We start from the raw sequence: 19,775 nt of genomic DNA on the forward strand, positions 1-19,775 counted from the left end.
CAATTTTGGTCATTAGAAGACATATGAAAGCTTCCAAACTGTAGGAATAATGGGATTTGATGATTCATCGTTAACTCATAAGAACATGTGTTCTAAAAAGCTAATTTGGAGCACAAATAATGCTTCTAATCGAGAATACACTTTTCCATGGAAGCTACATTGTAAATGGTATTTATTTTTTCATGTCTGACCATAAAAGCTTGGGTACTTAAAGTTTAGGACTAGTGGACTCATGATCTATACCCCAAAATGCATTCACTCAACAAACACTGACATTTGGTCAAGGGCAAACAGATAACTCTTAGCTCCGAGGATTTAGACAACTGTTTTTGAAAGAAAATGAATTAGAATCAAGAATATACCTGTACACTGGCAGTTATTTATGAGTTTGTCTTCATAATAAAGATGTAAGAAGAAAGACCCTTGTTAAATCTTAGTTCTAATTTCTGTGTGTACTAAGGGAAGTACATCTCTATATCCAAACAAAAAGTTCTTCTTTAGAGCTATCATCACAGGTATTCTAACCTGGAGACTAAAGGGTAATTTCTTATAAGGGGATGCTGGGAACATGGGCTTCCTGATACTCACAATTATTGACAGTCAGGTCATTCTTAAGTATTCTTAAGTATGCACACTTATGTATATGTGCATTTATCCTCATAAACTTATTGTCCGTGAATATAAATTTTTATAAAACTAAAACTTACTCACAGAAGCCATCTCTGAACTGCCATATTGCATGGGGTACCCAATGCTCAAAAAAATCCCATATTTTTCTATGATGGCATTTATAACTACAATTAAATAATTAAGCATATCATTATTTAATATCCATCCCCTTCCCTAGATTAAAACTCCATGAAGTTGGAAGATATGTCTGTTTTGGTTGTTGATGTAGTCTCAATATACAAGCACAATACCTGGGACATAACTGACACTCAACAAAACTTTGTTGAATATGTGAGTAAATAGATAAATGATAATAAGTGAACAAAAAGGAAATACTATGTTTGATGGCATAACACACATTCAGTAAATATTTATATATTTGTATCTGCAATGCATGTTCTTGTATGTAGAGATATAGTCTATATACTAAGATGTCTATATAAGTAAAAGTAATGGGAAGGAGAACAAAGGAACTTCATTTACAATAGTTGTACTGAAAGATAGTTTGCCATCACTATATAGAGATGCACAAAAATATAACAGAAAACATGTGTAGCATGTACAATGTACAGCAGTATATTTAAAGTATGGTGGAAATATGGATAGCCCTAAGAATTATATGCCTATGATCAGAATGAAATTGATAGAGTGGCTTATAAAGAGTGTGTTTCTGAGAGAAACACATGATGGGTAAGTAACTGAGTTTCACAAAGTCTTTGTTAGGAAGGATGATAATAATGGATGATTCTAACAGTAGTAACAGAAGAAATCTGGCTCTATTCTTAGCAGTATGTCTGTATTAACACATTAAATAATTACAAAGACCCTACAAGGTTATTACTGTTATTATCAAACGAGGAAACGAATGATAGCAGGTTAAGTAAATTGCCCAAGGCACAGAGCAAGGAAGGAGATGAATCACTATTCAACTCCATCTGCCTTGCTCTGCAGCCTCTGGATGTGGCTATGTACTAAATGTTTCTTCACTCACTCATTCACCAAAAAGTTCCTTGCTTACTTACTCTACCCTAACGATTGTGTTAAGAATTGTGGAAATCTTAAGGTATAATTACTTTCCTTGAGCTCCCATATTGGTTGGGAATGAACACAAATAAACACATGGTTATCCACTCACCTATGGGCAGATACCAATTACTGATCACTTATGTGTCAGGCACTTCGCTAAGTGTTTTACATTGATTACCTGTCTTAAATCAATTCTCAGAGCAACTCTAAAGAACCAAGCCTTTTACCATTTTAGTTTTATAGACTAAAAAAACCTGAGGCTTAGAAGGATTAAATAGCGGCTTTTCATTGTTTACTACACTGACTCCAGTGTTTCATATTCTTTAAGAATTCAGTTCGAACAGTATGAGGCAACAGAAGAAAGGACTTCCAGGCTGCAAGGGGAGGAGCAAGCATCATCTTGACCTGAGTCTTGAAAAATAAACAGTAGTTCCTCTGTTTAAGAGGTGGAAAGACAAACGAGACAGAAGGAAAAGCATATGCAAAGTCCGGAAAACAAGCAATACCCTTGAGTATTCAGATAACAGAAGTAATTCTCAATGAGTGGAAAATAGGGGTATTAAAAGTGGGGAGTAAGAGTCTTATATGGTGGGTTGGCACCAGACTAAGAAGTTTTTCATGTGTCATACTAAGCAGCTGGCACTTATTCTGTAGGAAATGAGGTACCAACCAAGGATTTTAAGAATCTAAGTGATGAGGTCAGATACATACATTGTTATGAAACACGACTAGCAGCCTCTGTGGAGGCTCCACTAGAAGATGGTCCAAAACCTTGTCAGCTACAAAAGAGAGGTAGCGTGAGGCTTCATAAACAAAGCATTATAACTTATAAAGAACTTTTGGAAATGGTACACTATTTGGTCATTTTATTCTGTCAGAGGTAGAGTCTGTTTGCAGAGCCTTGTCCTAGGGCTAAGGAGACGTGGGCTCTGGACCTATCTGCCCTGGAACTACTGAATGGTATCTCACATATAAGACAAAGAGGCCACTTGCTCTTCTTAGGAAAATAAATGAAATTATTGTTTGTGGTCTTCAGGAGAAATGTGAATGCAAAATATTACATCATGTTTTTAAGTATTTGTTTTCTATATTAGCAAATGGAGGCTCTTATTTGCCAAAGATATTTCTTTATAATTTTTATAATTTTTAAAACTAAAAACTTAAAACATACCTGTTTTAAGAAGCATGACTGCTAAAAAATGAGTGATGATTACGCAAGTTAACTCAAATTTCACTGATTTGACATAGAACAAATGAAGGGTAGATAAGATGCAATGTCTTACCCAACATGCTTGAAAAAAAATAAGTCAATTCAGCTAAGATTCTCTAATGTTGAGAGTTACAGTGAACAAGAAGCACTCCAAAAGTTCAAGGGCAGCAAGAGCATTCAAGAAAATGTTCATTAAATGTTTACCTTAGTAATAATCCTGTAAGTAATGAAAGTTTCAATTGTAGTAACATGGCTTTCAGGTTCATCAACAGTAATGAATAGATCCTTCAAATCTGGTTCATCTTCAAACTTGACTTGGTTTATCATTGATAAAGGGGAGGTTGGCATCACAGGGCTGAAGGAATTCATGTCCATCAAAGAGGCATCCTAAGGAATAAAACATTCAAAAATTAATATCTATAGAAAAATAGTTAAAATCCATTTTCTGAGACACCACAAATATTAATGAAATATGTCAAGAACAAGAAGGATAATTGGACTTCTGGTTAAATATGATATATTGAAAATGTATTTTTTATCTCTGCTTCCTCTTAAAGTCCCACTTTAAAAATGACAGTAAAGAAACAAACAAATAAAAACAAGATAAGACAAAAAATTATAAAAAGGCATAAACCCTCAAGGTAAAAATAAGAGACTAAACAAAATTTACTTTTCTTTGGAAACTGGAACTCTGATTGTCGTGTGGTAACTGAAATAGTAGTGCAGAGAAAGCTGAAAAGTAAACCTAGGAGAGAATGGTAAATTAGGAAGTAGAAGGCACATTTATGACAGACAATACCCTAGAGCCTCAAGAATTCAAGGCACCAGAAACCGTGGACATAGAGCGCTGGTGGAGCTAAAACCGAGGATTGTTTGAAAAGCTAATAAAGAAAAATAACGTTAGTACCTCAGATTCCCTCATCTATCCATGCGATCAGGTGACTTTTCCTCCTCAATTTTGCAGAAAACTACAAGTTTGCTTTCTGGAATGTCTCTGAACTTAAGGGCACCAGTCAGGATAGGCACCATGAAAATATAGATATCAAGGGAAACTCCTGCCTCCTAGATGGAAAGATATCCAGCCCTCTCTGGGACACAAGAATGGTGGCAGCAAGGTGTTAGGAGGCTTCCTGTCTTAGCCTACCATTCCAAGAAAAAACTGACAGTGCAGTCCCCTGATATTAACCAGGTCTCTGCACAACCACCCTGCAGGGTTGCTCCACCCTGCATGCTGAATGGCTACTCAACTTTTTATTACCTGCTATAGGAACTACCAAACATTTAAACATGTGGAAAGCCTCTGATGTGAAAGAAAGATTCACAAACTAACAAAATACAGGAAGCAGACAGAATAGAGAAAAGAATGCTTAAAAAACAGATGAAGTCATCAGAGATAAGAATGATATCAAATTCATGAATGAAATAGGTGCTATGTAGATTTAAAAAGTTAAGAACAGCAGCAAAATCAGTAAAAAAGGAGGCTCATGAAAACTGAAATATGATAGCGGGATAAACACTCTAGAGTTTAAAAGACAGAATTCAAGAACTAAGTTGAACCAAAAGAACAAGAGATGGAAAAGCAGAAAGCATTTTTAAAAATTAAAGGATCCAGGCAGACAGTGCTGAATAAAAGGAATTCCAGAAAATGAAGAAGGAAAATGTAGTACTCCTACAAGCATCCATCTCTCTGATCTTTCATAATAGTAGAGATTTTAAACTTCCAGAAAAAATATAAACAGGTGAAATACAATAGGAATCTTAGGAATCAGAGTAGCTTCAGATTTCTCAATGGGAACACTAGAAACTAAATAACAACAAAGTAATATCTTCAAATTTCTAAGAGGAAAATATTTTCTACCTAGAATTCTATTTAGCCAGGCATAGTGCCATTCAAGTATACAAATACAATAAAACCATTTCAGATATGAAAGATTTAAAAAACTGACTTCCCATGCAGCCATTTTTTAGAAGCTTCTTTGCTTTTCCAAAATAAGGGAGAAGAAATAGTGTCTAAAAACAGGAGATTCAACAGAAAAGAGAACTAAAGGAAATTCCCTGTATGATAACACAAGAATGTCCCAGGCTGACAGCTTTGCAGCAGACCTAGAGAACAAACTTACTGAACCAGAAAGACAGAGACTCCAGGGAGGCCGGGAGATGAAGAAGGAAGAAGAATAAAAGAAGAGAGGGAGGAAGGATGGAGGGATAGAGGTGAAGAGAAAGAGAGAGGAAAGGAAGGAAGGAAACAGGGAGAAGGGGGAAAAAAAGGAGGGAAGGAAAGAGAGGCTGGTATATTACCTGAAATTTGTTTGTTTATTTGTTTGTTTGTTTATTTATGATTCTTTTTTTATTAGTTTCAGGTTTTTTTGTTTGTTTTTCTTTTTTCTGATATGTTTCAATTTAATGAGAAGATGCTTTGTTAGATTTTGTAGATGAATTATGATCGGTGCAAAAAAAGCCAAGAGGGAGAGAAATCAAGAGAGAAAGAGAGGGATAAAAAAAGAGAGACAGAGAGAAAATGAATGAATGATGAACATTCAGGAAAATAAAGGTGTACAAGAATGAAAATGTAATCATAGTTCATTATATGGCTTGACTGTGAATAAAAAACTCTTCTTAATCCTAAACTTAACTAAAATGGTGATAAAATTATATTAAAATAATAAGAAAAATATATGTATATGTTTGAGAGGAGAAGACAGTACCTACAAAAGCTTCAAAATGGCAATACCATTATGGAAAAAGGAAGATGAGAAACTGTTACAGACTGAAGAAGACCGAAGAGACAAAATAGCTAAATGCAACACGTGTTCTTGGATTAGAATCTGTACCAAAGGGGGAGAACCTTTGTGTTTTCTCTCTACAAAATGTTATTGGGACAACTGGAGAAATTTGAAAGGGTCTGTGGATTAGAATGTAGTATTGTGCCAATGTTATTTTTCTGATTTGGATATTTATTCTGTGATTATGTAGAAGAGTGTCCTTGTTTTTTTTTAAATACACAGACCTACTTAGGAGTAATACAACAAACATCATGTCTCCAATTTACTCAACTTACAGAGAGAGAGAGACAGCAAAAGTTGTGAAAATGGTAATAATTGGGAAATCTAGGTTCTTTGTGGTTTTCTTGCAACTTTTCTCCAATTTTGAAATTATTTCAAAATTATTTCAAAATGAAAAGTATATTTATAGTTTTCAAAAGTCAGTTCATTCCACCACCAGGCTTAAAATAAAACAAAACTAATTAAAAATAAAAAAGCAGCACACTGTGCCCCAGTATTGCTAGTACCAGTTCATGGTCCTCAGAAACCCATTCAGAACTCATTAGCTGTTTTTGTTCCTTGTTGAGTCCCATCTTGCAAATAACATATATATATTTTTTAAATTTTTTTCGCTTTTCAATTTTGATATTATCATGATTTCCTACTAAGGAGGATGAAGAGTATTTATTTATTTAGTCAACTAATTATATGAGTGTAGACTCACAGATTCCTATGCTATTCAATGGATAATAATCTATTAATATATCGTAATTTATTTTGATGTTCCAAGTGTCCAAAACCCACCTAGTGGGAGTCCCTTAAAACTAGCACCTGTGTGTTTCTGTTATATTTTTATTATTTCTTGAGCACTTTATTGTCTGGCATAAAAAGATATTTCAGGTTTATCTTGTATTTTCCCTGCCCCACGTTGAATCAGACATTTCTCCAAGGAACTCTGGTTCCTTTTAGAGGAGATCGGTATTTAGAAACCAAGATATAAATGCTAAGAAATATATGTATGATATACCTACGTACATACACACATATAAACACATATACACACATCTGGTTCTAGATATATACAGATAGAAATATAAAGATATTAAATGCCATGAGTTCACACTGATACCTCCAATTATAATTTGAGACCACCTGGCTTTTTCCAGCCTTCCCCCTTCCCATATTTGTAACTCTTTTCTCCGGCAGAGAGAAGCCTGGCTCCCGTTACCCTGAATATATTTACTTATTTGCTCAATCCCCCTGTATTTAATCAGTCTCTCAACCATGCCAGCTGCCTCCTCAGCCCTGACCACATAGGCCAAGGCAGGCTTATTCTCATTCCCAACTATCTTGGATCCTCCTCAGCCCCAATCCCATTGGCCACTTCCTTGGACACAATGGTGGTCTCCTCAGGCAGCTTCAGTAGTTTGTTTTTAAATAAAGGAAAGGGAACGCATGTTATTTTGCAAATAAAAATTTAAAAATAAATCAAAAGGATAATATGTAGTAAATTTTAAATACAAATAATACTTCACTCCTATGCAAAGATAAAACTAACACTATCAATGTAACCTTTTGAGTTATTTCTTCAGTAGTAGTAATGACTTGTTCAACTCTGTACTTTCTTTTAGATTCCTTTTTTCTCCAGAAGAATATATGTTAAAATCAAATATTTGTCAGTTTTTATAAAAGGACCAAAGTTAACTGACACACTTAGAAATTAATTCTGCAACAAAGCCTATCTTAGTTTAGCAACAGAGTCGGCCAGTCCTGAGTGAAAAAGATCATTAGAAGAAGGCCAAAAACTAGGTTCTAGTCCTTTCTCTGCCACCGACTACGCAGGTAACCTTGAACAATTAATTCAGCCTTTGTAAGTTAAACTAAGGAGCTGGACTTGAAAATCTCCAAAATCTCTCTCACAAGGCTAACAATTTGCAAATGCATTAATACAGGAAAATGTAGCAAAATTTCAATATTTTAAGAAAAGTTACTTTTTTTTAGTACTATAAATGAAAAAAATGTTTGAAATCATTATATGGCCTAGCTTTTCCCTCAAAACAATTCAATTTAAATGTTTTTGAAGCATCAGTAATATCCAGAGCACTGTTCTCAAGGCTCTTTCCACACCAAAAGTTAATTATGTGAACTATAATTCAGGATTTGGGTAACCTTCAATGCAATAATATAAGAAATAATATGGCAGGACACACTAACTGAAGACAACAACAATGGTTGTTTTGATTAAAAAGGTTCAGGTTGCTGTGATTACAAAATGATTTGTGAAAGAAAAAAACATTTAGTCATGATTTAGACCAAAAAACTAAGGACAAGTTACAGATGGGTTAATCAGACACAAAAACATAGAGAAACTAAATGTCTTGCAACAACAGTTGAGTGAAATAAATTATGGTATATCCCTATGATAGGATACAATAAAGTCTATCCATACAATAGAATACACTAAAATGATTAAAAGTAATGTTTTAGAAGAATATATAGTAACTTGGAAAAAATATGCTACTAATAGAAAAATAGCAGGTTATAAAATTTGTGGCCAAGTAGATTCTGATGTATATATGTGTATGTATGGCAGAGGGGGGCCAGACAGTAGGAAACAAAAAGTGTGTGTGTGTGTATGTGTGTGTGTGTGTGTGTGTGTGTGTGTGTGTGTGTGTGTCTCAGACCGGGGAGGGGAAGTAGAGAGGGAAGAACACTTGCAATGTGCATGTGTGGACAACCTTAGAAACTATACAAAATATGTTAACAAAATTTATTCCAGGTGTTGGGATTGCTCTTGAATTTAATGCTTTTTCTGTGTGAGTTTCTGTATTTCCAAGCATTCTAAAATAAATATATCATTTTGAAAAAATATGAAAATTGTTAGTCAACATTGTATGTAATGTGTTCAGAGACAGTAAGAACTATTGTAAAAAATTAAGAGTTGTCTAAGGCCACTTTGGCAGGACCTTGGATTACATTTTTTTTGTTTGTTAACTCATCAAAGCTGCATAGTTACATAGGAAATTTAAAAACATGCTCAAAATCACATGAAAATGGGATTGCCAAAATAAATTATGGGATGCTAACACAATGGAATACTAAGCAGTCATTAAAAACAGAGTTTACAGGTTCCAAATAAATGTGCAATCAGCATGTACAAAAATCTCTTTCAATAACCATTTCATATAAATGGTAGTTTTTTTAAGCTGACAAATTTTAATTTGATGGGCAAACGTATTTTAAATTTTACTGACATTGCATACAACCATGTGCCTTGGCATTCTGTGCAGTCACCCTCTTAACTCACCACATCCCACTTCTTTTACCTACTACATAATTTAGCATTCTATTTCTTCTGTTTAAAATGCATCCTTTTGTAGAGTGGGAAAGATCTGCATGAATTTACAAAGGCTCACAATTCCAATGAGTGTAGTGTGGTGTCATAAAAATATGCTTCAATACTAGCAAAGGGAGAAAATTACAGGCTGAAATTTAGCAACATCCAAGATTTCAGTAGAAGGATTTAAATTACTATGAATCATTCAAAAACATTCTTAAAACCTCAATAAAACTGACTATCCAATGTGTTTTATATTCACTTCAAAAAAAGAAAAGAAAATATACTGATGATACTTGAAAGATTTACATTTGGACATGAATAAGTGAAGAAAATAAGTGATAGAGAAGATCCAAAGAAGCAATTAACCAAAAAGAACTCCATTTAACCTTTTGTCGTTGATGCTTTTCAGAGAAATGGATCATTAAAATTTGTTCTTTCCAAACAAAGTTCTCTCCTCCACAATAATGCCTGCCTCTTTCTCCTGCCTGTTCTCTCTCTCCCATACCTCAATCTTCATTTATACATTTATTCATTCTTAGCATTGAATCTATGTACATTACCTTACGATCTTTTAGACAATGAAAATACAACTATTTATTTTTTTCATCAATAGATTAAAGCAGAAAGGTAATTATCTGTGTGGTAAGTCTCTATTTCTTAAATAACATTGAATACCTTTCCTATAACTAGATAATGTATACCCACACGTGCGCACATGCACGCCACCAAAGTATTTTGGGATGGTTTCAGACTTAGAACTGAATATGGGTAATAGAGAAGTAAGCCAAATTATTACAGGAAATCATTGTCTTTTCTCTTTACTCCAACTCAACACATCTACTGTAAGAGAAAACATTTAAGTGACTTGTAAAATAAATTAACATTAGAATTGTGTTACGTAGCATGGCATTGGAATTTCCTGACAAAGTCACTTACAAATTAAGTATGAGTTTACCTTGTTGTTACGTTTGGTCAATTATAAGCATTCATAATGGGTTGAATCGTGTCCTTCCAGAATACACATGCTAAGCCCTAACCCCCAGTACCTCAGAATGTGACCTCATTTGGAGAGAGGGTCGTTACAGAAGTAATCAAGTTAAAATGTGGCCATTGGGTTCGGGCCTGATGCAATATGACTGGTGTCTTTATAAAAAGGGGAAATTTGGACACAGAGACGTCTGTAAAATGAAGACAATGTTAAGAGACACAGGGAGAAGATGAACATCATAAGCCAAGTTGACAGGCTTGTACCAGATCCTTCCCTCATGCCCTCAGAAGGAACCAACCCTGCTGACATCTTCATTTCAGACTTCTAGCCTCCAGAACTGTGAGAAAATAAATTTCTGTTGTTTGAGATATTTAATCTGTGGTACACTGTTACAGCAACCCTAGCAAGCTAATAGCATATCTGTACATAGAGTTCTACACAATAAAAATTTAAGGAAGGATGCAAAGGTAGAAAGGAAGGAAGGAATTATGATTAAAATAATCCATCCTTGCTTCATTCATTCATTTTTTACAGGTTAACAGTCAACTCCAGTAATTTCTGAGAAATGTTTTGCCTCCGTCCTTTAATGCTATTAGATGGTTCCAAAGTTCTACTATTGAAATAAATAAAACACATAGCTGAAATTTAAAACAAATAATGACTTGCCAATATTTGAGTACTCTGGAAATAAAACCAAAAGAAACAGGTTAAAAGATGACATAGGGCCTCTCTAAGAGGTGTCCTTCCTTAATATTCCTCACTAAAATGCCACTCAGGAACATCTCATAAATATAACATGAATTACTCTGATAACACTAAATCGCATGTACCATCTGTGCACAAATAGCTATTTTCTTTTTACAAGTAGAGGGGAAAAAATCAATGTGAGAAGTGTGATAAATCAGAATACTAGCATGAAAAGGCCATGCAAATAAAACTGCTGATGCCCGTGAAACACGCACACCAAGAGACATCTGGTAAAAAAGCAACTAAAAGTGGAAGGAGCTGAAGAAGCCTTGTTGTTCTGAGGGACACTCATCTTGGTGGGCCTAAATTTAGACTTACCAGCTGTGTTTTGGTTTACAACTCCTTCCAATCTGCCTGCTTATAATAATAATAAAAAGTAGAAAGGCCTTCTGTGAAACACTGTTGAAAATGTGATTGGGGGATAAGCCGGCCGGTGTCATGTTCTATAAAGGGGCATACAACACTCTACTCTTGTTTGACCGAATTCCCAGGGGTATGTAGTATCTATGCCCTTACAGGCACAGACCATAATTTATTTATCCATTTGTCTGTTTCTAGGTTTTTATTTTCTAACAGTGCTGCCTTGAATGTCCGTGGACTTCTTTGGGTTTTGTGAACTATAAAACCATATACTGAACATAGAAAATTTTCATATAATAATTTTATTCTCTTCAGCAAAAAAAAAGAGGTATATTAAAAGAAAAAGTGTCCACAGTCAGGCAGAGCTCAACTTAATTCAAGTTTAGACCTCTACCAACTGTATGAACCTAGTCAAGTCACTTTTCTGAGGTTCAGTGTTATCACTTCTAACCTCTTCAAGAGGTCGTATGTTACCTTGGATCATAGAAGGTGAAGAAGAGGATACAACGAGGATGAATAAATGTGATGTATTCATTGTCTCTTGGAAGGCTTTATGTGAATCGTCTTATGTAAACCTCACCATGACTCTGCGGGGTATGTTCTATTTCTTCCCTTTATTATTATTTATCATTGTTTTTTAACCAGAGAGCAATACTATTGAGTAGGTACTCTTTTATCCCCGCTTTCAGATGAGGAAATGGAGAGGCTTAAATCACTTGTTCAAACTCTAACTGCTGTTAAGTGAAGGAACCAGCATTTGACATTCTAACTGCCAATACAAACATACATCAAGCTATGATCTCCAGGAGTTGTCACTGAATTCACTTTTTCAGTTTCCCATGACATTAAATAGAAATCTAAAGCAAGAATAAATCAATATCTAATATACTGTGTTTCCCCAAAAGTAAGACCTAGCATCAGCTCTAATGCGTTTTTCGGAGCAAAAATTAATAGAAGACCCAGTCTTATTTTACTATAAGACCGGATATAATATATAATATAATATCATATAATATAATAAATATAATACAATATAATATAATATAATAAATATAATATAATATAATATGATATAATTAATATAACATAATTAATATAATATAATATAATACTGGGTCTTATATTAATTTTTGCTCCAAAAGACGCATTAGAGTTGATGCTCTGGCTAGGTCTTATTTTTGGGAAAACGGCACACACACACACACACACACACACATATATATATATATATATACATATATATGTATATGTATATATATATATATATCACACATCTGAGTAAATACAAGGCAGCACTGTTGGAAATTAGAAAAGACTAGAAATAAAAGAATGGATTCATAAGTGATGGTATATGCATACAAGGTTATATATACGAGTACTACACAGAAATGAAAATCAACCACAACTTCATGCAAAAACATAGATAAATCTCATAAACTAAATGTTAGGAGATAAAAGCAAATCAGAGAAGAATTCACAAAGGATAGCATCATTTTTAAAACTCCTAAAACAGACAAGGTCCAAATGCACATAAATCCTTAAAATATATCACTTCAAGGTACAAATATAGACTTTTATGAAAACCAAACAAATAGTAAAAACAAAATTCAGATTATTATTTTATTTTAAGCAGACAAGAGACATTCTTGGGGAGGGCCTCACAGGGAATATCAAAAATTTGGCTTGTGTTTTATTTCCTAAACTGGGTGGTAGGAACATGGATGCAAATTTTATTATTCTATCATTACGATAAGGAGTCTGCAAACATTTTTCCATAAAGGGCTAGATAGTAAATATGGGCCTTATGGGCCATGTGATCTCTGTCAATTACGTACTTTGGGCATTGTAGTGCGAAAGCAGACATAGGCAATACATCAATGAATGGGTGTGTCTGTATGCCAATAAAACTTTATTTAGAAAGATGAAGCAGACCAGACTTCACCCACAGGCTGGTGTTTTCCCTGTTTTATGCTATATAGGTTATACAGTTATACAATATACAGAGTTAGATATAATATAGCTACATATATTTTATATAATCTTTTGCATACATGAAAATATTCTATAATAAAAATCATTTTAAAAGTTTTAAAAAAGCTTTAAAAAGGTATGTTCAAGTAGGATAAGAACACATTCTTGATTACTGAAAATTGTCCATTTTATTTTAATTTTTTTCATGAAACTTAGAAATAAAAATAAAGTCTTCTTGACCATTGCTAGGTAGGCAGTGGTAAGTTTGTTCCAGATTTTCAGTATTTGCATTTCTTTTAGGAGCCTTTTTAAAAAATACTCAGACACACATACACACACACACACACGCACACTCACAAATGAATATTTGTAATCACCTCAGTAAAGATTACTGCATACGTAAGCAAGGACAAGTAAAGAACGAGTAAAATGCTCAGGCTGAAAGACAGGCAGAGCTTCCTTACTAAGTGGGTCCTCCAAACCACTGGTGCAGTTATATGTGTGCCTCAGCGATAGGTCATATTACTGCATGTCAAAGATATCTAAAGCCATGAATGCTAAATCCACAAATGATAAGGGGCCACCAAACCTACCTTAAAATAAGCTTGGGGTATTGGATACATATATGAAACACATATCAGCCAACTATGAGTACCTGTTGTGGATTCAGTGACAACTAACTGGAAGCAGAGCAAGCCAGGAAAAATAATTAAGCAAAACTCCTAAAGAGGTTAAAAATATGTCTTATGGGCAGGTAACACTGCAGACCTCACTCAGGAATGCAATAAAAAATGATTCCTAAGGAGCTCAGTCAGCTGACTGTACCCCTAACAAGCATGGCTAAAACGGATTCTGGCACAGTAAATTAGAACTACTCTCCTGACCCAAAGTGCCGTCTTCATAGATTTTCTCCAAAGAAAGGCTGAGTTGCCTTGAGATCTAGCCATACCAACAAACTTAGGAGCATTTCTGAGGGGACTAATATATGCTTATACTATAACAAGAAAACTAGTAGACAGTTAAAACCACTATGTCAAGAATATTCTTATCCCCTAGTACTTCAAAGAGGCCTGGCAGAGACTACATGCAATGACTCATTCAAAGGGAGCTATACACATAATATGGAATTTAAGACACTACACAAGAATTTTGGTAACACAACTTAACATTAACTGAAAGCATACGCTTTATTTTTAATCAAAAGTATCCTACCTCCTTAATTTTATTTCCATGATGCCTCCTTTGACCCCATGGACTTTTCCCCCATACTTGCACTTTTAACCTAAGTAGTCGTTTGTATAGCCCCACCTAGACTACACGTATCAACATATTACCGCAATATTTTGCCTTAAATAGATATAAGCTCCTTGAATATAGAAATGTACTTTTGTGATTCCCTGAAGATCTCACTACAAATGCAAAATGGATGTTTATCCAAGTTACAAACATTAATCTTATATACCATAATAGCAAATACTGAGTTTTCTAAGCTCCAGGGACTGTGACTTAGCACTGTATACTTCCATGATTTCATTTATTAATAATTCTCTCAACAATCTGATGAAAGTAATTGCAATTATCATCATTTGCATTTTACAGATAATAAGCTTGTGGTACAGGAATGATAATAATTCTCCCAAACTGAAGAAGACATGTGAAGCTAACTCAAAGCCTGGAACAGACTCACAGCCCAGTTACAGTTGGCAGTTACATGAGAAAGAAATAAGTCTTTGTGGGAGGTAAGCCACTTAGATCTTGATGCTGTTTGTACTACAGCATAATCCAGTAAGAGCTGACAAACACACCATTCAATGTTCAATTAGATTAAATGCATATATGTATAGACATATGTACATATGTGCATACACATATATACATACACTTAACTTTCTCAAAGTTAGTACAAAAGAACAAATTAGGATTCCCCTCCCCCTCCAGTTTTGAAGATACCAAGAGTTTTCCATTTGTTTTTGGTAACACATAAAAAAGCATTTTACTGTAATTTTAGACAGAATTTTTATTCTTAATGTTTCACTTAAAATGATTATGCTCTTTTTCATTTTAAATAAAAAGTTTATTTCCTATATCAAAAAGTTAAAGCCATGACTAAAAAGTAATAAAATTACAACAAAAATGAACCTAAGAAATACTATGCTAAATGAAAGTAACCAGAAACAAAAGACCACATGTCACATGATTCTACGTATGTGAAATTTTCTGAAAAGCAAATATATAAAAACAGGAAATAGATTAATAGTTGTATATGTTGGATTTCTGGTCAAGGTGGCAGAGTAGGTAAATGTGGTGCTCACCTCCTCTAAGGCTCACATCAATTACAAATAAACCACAGAAAAACCATTATTGAGAATCACCTGAAGTCTAGCTGAACTGAAGCCCTACAACTATTGGCATATAGAAGAAGCCACCTTGAGACTGGTAGGAGGGAGAGACACACAGAATGGGCTGGTCCAACACCCACAGGTGACCATTAATAATCAACAGGGATATCTTGGCTGTGGAGGTCGCCCCTGGAAGAGCGATGGGTCTCAGCCCCTCTGCAGCCCAGGGTTTCAGTGCTGGGAAGAGAAGTCCCCATAGTTTCTGGCTGTGAAAAACAGCAGAGATTGTGGCTGAGTGAGATGGATGGCAGGTACACTTTCAAGGGCACAAATTTACTCGCTGACTGACTTACTCACTTCGAGCTCCAGTGCTGGGGCAGCTGCTTGAAAGGCACCAGGGACATACGAGGAGGAACTCAATTGTCTGGCTTCAGAGTGAGGGCTGGAGGAGCAGCTTTCTCCTGGATGAAGGAGCTGGCAGAAGCCATTGTTTCTTTGTTGAGCCCTTTCCCTCCATGCATGCAGATGTAGGCAGCTGCCATATCTGAGTCTCCATCAAACTGGCTATCACTTTTCATCTGCCCACTTAACGTTCCCTGGGACCACACCGCACTCAAATTTCAGGCACACCCAAGCCACTTCCAGTGGCTTTTCCATATAAACAGCCTGCCTTAGCTCATGTTGCAGACATTCATAAAATCTCTAAAAGGTTCACAAAACCCAAACAAGGAGCATTTGGTTTTAGCATGCCCCATACTTCTGGTTGAACAGCCCTAATCCCAGCACTAGCAACAGTCAGCCATAGTTAGTGACTTCAGTTCTCAAGGTATTTCCAAGCACAGCACAGGTGGCAGCCATCTCTGGATTGCTTTGTGGCTCATGCCAGGTGGCCATGGGCAGGGCATAGACTGCAGTTGAAAATGGCCTGCACTGGGTCTCCTCCCAGGAGGTCTCAGGACTGGCAGACCCAGTGGCCAGCTTCTGACTGCGCCGGAGCATCACACAGCCACCTACAAAGATGACACATCCAAAGGGCACACCAGGTAGGCACCAGAGCCGTGCTAAAATGAATCCTGCTCCATAGGGTCAGCCCCTGCACAACAGCTGCTCCACTATTGTCACAGCCAATTCTTACAACAAATGAGCCCAAGGGTCAATCTATCCCACTGATGTGCAAACAGCAATTAAGTCTCAACTACAACAGGAAGGCACACACAACACACACAAGGGACACACCTAGAGCATTCAGCTCTGGTGACTAGGAAGACTGTGCCACTAGGTCTCACAGGACACCTATTACATAAGGCCACTTTACTAAGACCAGGAGATGTAGCGGCCCTACCTAATACATAGAAACAAACACAGGGAGGCAGCCAAAATGGGGAGATGAAGAAATATGTCCCAAATAAAGGAACAGAACAAAGCTCCAGAAAAAGAACTATTCAAAATGGAGACGAGCTATCTGCCAGTGGCAGAGTTCCAAAAACCCTGGTTATAAGGATGCTCAGTGATCTCAGGGAGAACTTCAACAAAGAGATAGGAAACATAAAAAAAGAACCAGTCAGAAATAAAGACTAAAATAACTGAAATGAAGAATACATTAGAGAGAATAAACAGTAGATTAGATTAGATTATCGGTGATTTAGAACATAAGATAGCAGAAAACACCCAAGCAGAACAGCAAAAAGAAAAAAGAATCCAAAAAACTGAGGACAGTTTAAGAGGCTTCTGGGAAAACATCAAGCGTACCAATATTTATATCATAGGAGTACCAGAAGGAGAAGAGAGAAAGCAAGGGATTGAAAATGTATTTGAGTAACAATGATTGAAAACTTCCCTAACCTGGTGAAGGAAATAGATATACAAGCCCAGGAAGTGCAGAGTCTCAAACAAGATGAACCCAAAGAGGCCCACAACAAGGCACATCATAATTAAAATGCCAAAGGTTAAAGACAAAGAGAGAATCTTAAAAGCAGCAAGAGAAAAGCAGTTAGTTACCTATAAGGGAGCTCCCACAAGACTGTCTGCAGATTTCTCAATAGAAACTTTGCAGGCCAAAAGGGATTGTAACGAAATAGTCAAAGTGATAAAAAGTGAAGACCTACCACCAAGATTACTCTACAAATAAAGTTACCACTTAGAATCAAAGGACACATAAAGAGCTTCCCAGAAAAGGAAAAGCTAAAGAAGTTCCTCCCCACTAAACCAGTATTACAAAGAATGTTAGAGGGACTTAAGACAAAAAAAATAAAATAAAAATATGAATAATAAAATGGCAATAACTACATATCAACAATTGTTTAAAATATAAATGAATTGAATGCTCCAATCAAAAGACATAGGGTGGCCGAATGGATAGAAACACGACCCTTACAAATGCTGCCTACAAGTGATTTACTTCAGATCAAAAGACACACATGGACTGAAAGTAAAGGGATGGGAAAAAGATATTTCATGAAAATGAAACAACAACAAAACTCTGGCAGCAATAGTTATACCAGACAAAATAGACTTTAAAACAAAGGCTATAACAAGTGACAAAAAAGGACCCAGTAATACTACTTCTGGGTAATTATCTGAAGAAACACATAACAGTACTTTGAGGAGATGTGTGCATTCATATGTTCATTATAGTATTATTTATCATGGCCATGATGTAGAGACAGCCAGGTTGTCCATTGATGGATGAATGGATAAAGTGTAGGTGGTATGTATTTACGATGAAATATTGCTTGACTAAAGGGGAATGAGTTCTCACCATCTGCGGCGGCATGGATAGACGTGAAAGGTATGTGCTGAGTGAAGTATGTCAGACAGCAAAAGACAAATGCAATGTGATTTCACTTATATGTGGAATCTAAAAAAGAAAATAAACAAACAAAAGAGAAACTAACTCATAGACACAAAAAACATTTTGATGGTTGCCAGATGGGAGGGGGGTTGGGAATGAGTAAAAAGGGGAAGGGATTAAGAAGTACAAATTGGTTGCAGTAGGCATGGATATGTAGGTTACAGCATAAGGAATATAGTCAATAGTATTGTAATAACTATGTGGTCAGATGGATACTAGGTTTATTGGGGTGATAAATGGAAGGGGCTTAGGGACAGGGTGAAAAAGGTGAAGGCATTAAGAAGTACAAATTGGTAGTTACAAAATAGTCATGGGGATGTATAGTAAAGCATAGGGAATATAGTCAGTAATATGGTAATAACTATGTATAGTGCCAGGTGGGTTCTAGACTAGTCAGGGGTATCACTTATTAAATTTTATAAATGTCTAACCACTATGCCGTAGACCTGAAATTAATATAAATAATAATTTAATGTCAATTGTAACTGAAAAATTTATAAAGAGGGGGGAAAAGTGGAGGGGAATAAGAGGTTCAAATTTTCCAGGTATAAAACAATTAAGTCATGGGAATATACAGCATGGGGAACATAGTCAATAATATTGTGAGAGGATGGTATAGTGTCAGATGGTTGCTGGACTTATGGTGATCACTTCTTTAGGTATATAAATGTTGAATAACTATTATGTACACTTGAAACTAATATTGTATGTTAGCTATATTTTAATAAAAATCTTTAAAAAATACTAACACGTATTTTTTAATAATTTTTTTTATTTTTAATAAAAATACTAATACTAAGACGTATAAGATGGAAGTATCATGATATCTGCTTGCAAAATTAGTCTACTGTAATTGCTGAATCTCATTATAGTTGGTAAAATTTGTATTCTTTCACCTGGTGAAACAGAAAAATAGTTGTCTATGGCTGGGAGTGAAAACAGAGATTAACTGTAAATGGCATGATGGATTTTCGGGGAAGATAAAAGTGATCTAAAACTCATGTACAGTAATTGCACAATTCATTAAATTTACTAATAAAAATAATTCACCCCAAATGGTGAATTTTATGGTATATAAATCACATCTCAGTAAAGTAAGTTGGGTAAAAAACAGTAACAAAATAATATGTCATACCAAAGCATTTTTCAAAGTAAAAAACTTTTGTTTCAATTTTTAAAACCACTGTCTTAACGTTCTGTTCTGTTTTATAAGTGTGTTATACTGATTTTCATGCCAATATTTGCTAATAATTTTGATTGCCTAGTCTCTGTATCCTTTTTTGCTAATTCTACAGGTAACACTCTGTTATTCAGTATAACTGATATATGCAGTATCAGAGCTGATCAAGTATTCCGTTTAAAACAGACAAAATTTTGCAGCATACAACTTTTCACTTGTTTATTGACAAAACTTTAAAATACAGTGGTACCTCAATTTTCAAATGTCTCCGTTGACGAACATTTCGTTTTACAACAGCTATAAACCCGGAAGTAAATGCTTTGGTTTTCCAA

At 35.2% G+C, this 19,775-nt stretch overlaps 1 protein-coding gene across 4 annotated transcripts in view; it reads right to left on the reverse strand.

Moving 5' to 3' along the window:
- Positions 1 to 19,775, reverse strand: part of SNX7 (sorting nexin 7) — a 205,365-nt gene that overhangs the window by 176,383 nt on the left and 9,207 nt on the right. For all 4 annotated transcript variants that reach the window (XM_081025196.1, XM_081025194.1, XM_081025195.1 and 1 more), the window contains exon 2: positions 3,110 to 3,292. In XM_081025196.1, the coding sequence (XP_080881322.1) occupies positions 3,110 to 3,292 (183 nt within the window). The remainder of the gene's footprint in view (positions 1 to 3,109; positions 3,293 to 19,775) is intronic.

Source organism: Rhinolophus hipposideros, assembly GCF_964194185.1.
Source record: "Rhinolophus hipposideros genome assembly, chromosome: 19".
Taxonomy (NCBI): domain Eukaryota; kingdom Metazoa; phylum Chordata; class Mammalia; order Chiroptera; family Rhinolophidae; genus Rhinolophus; species Rhinolophus hipposideros.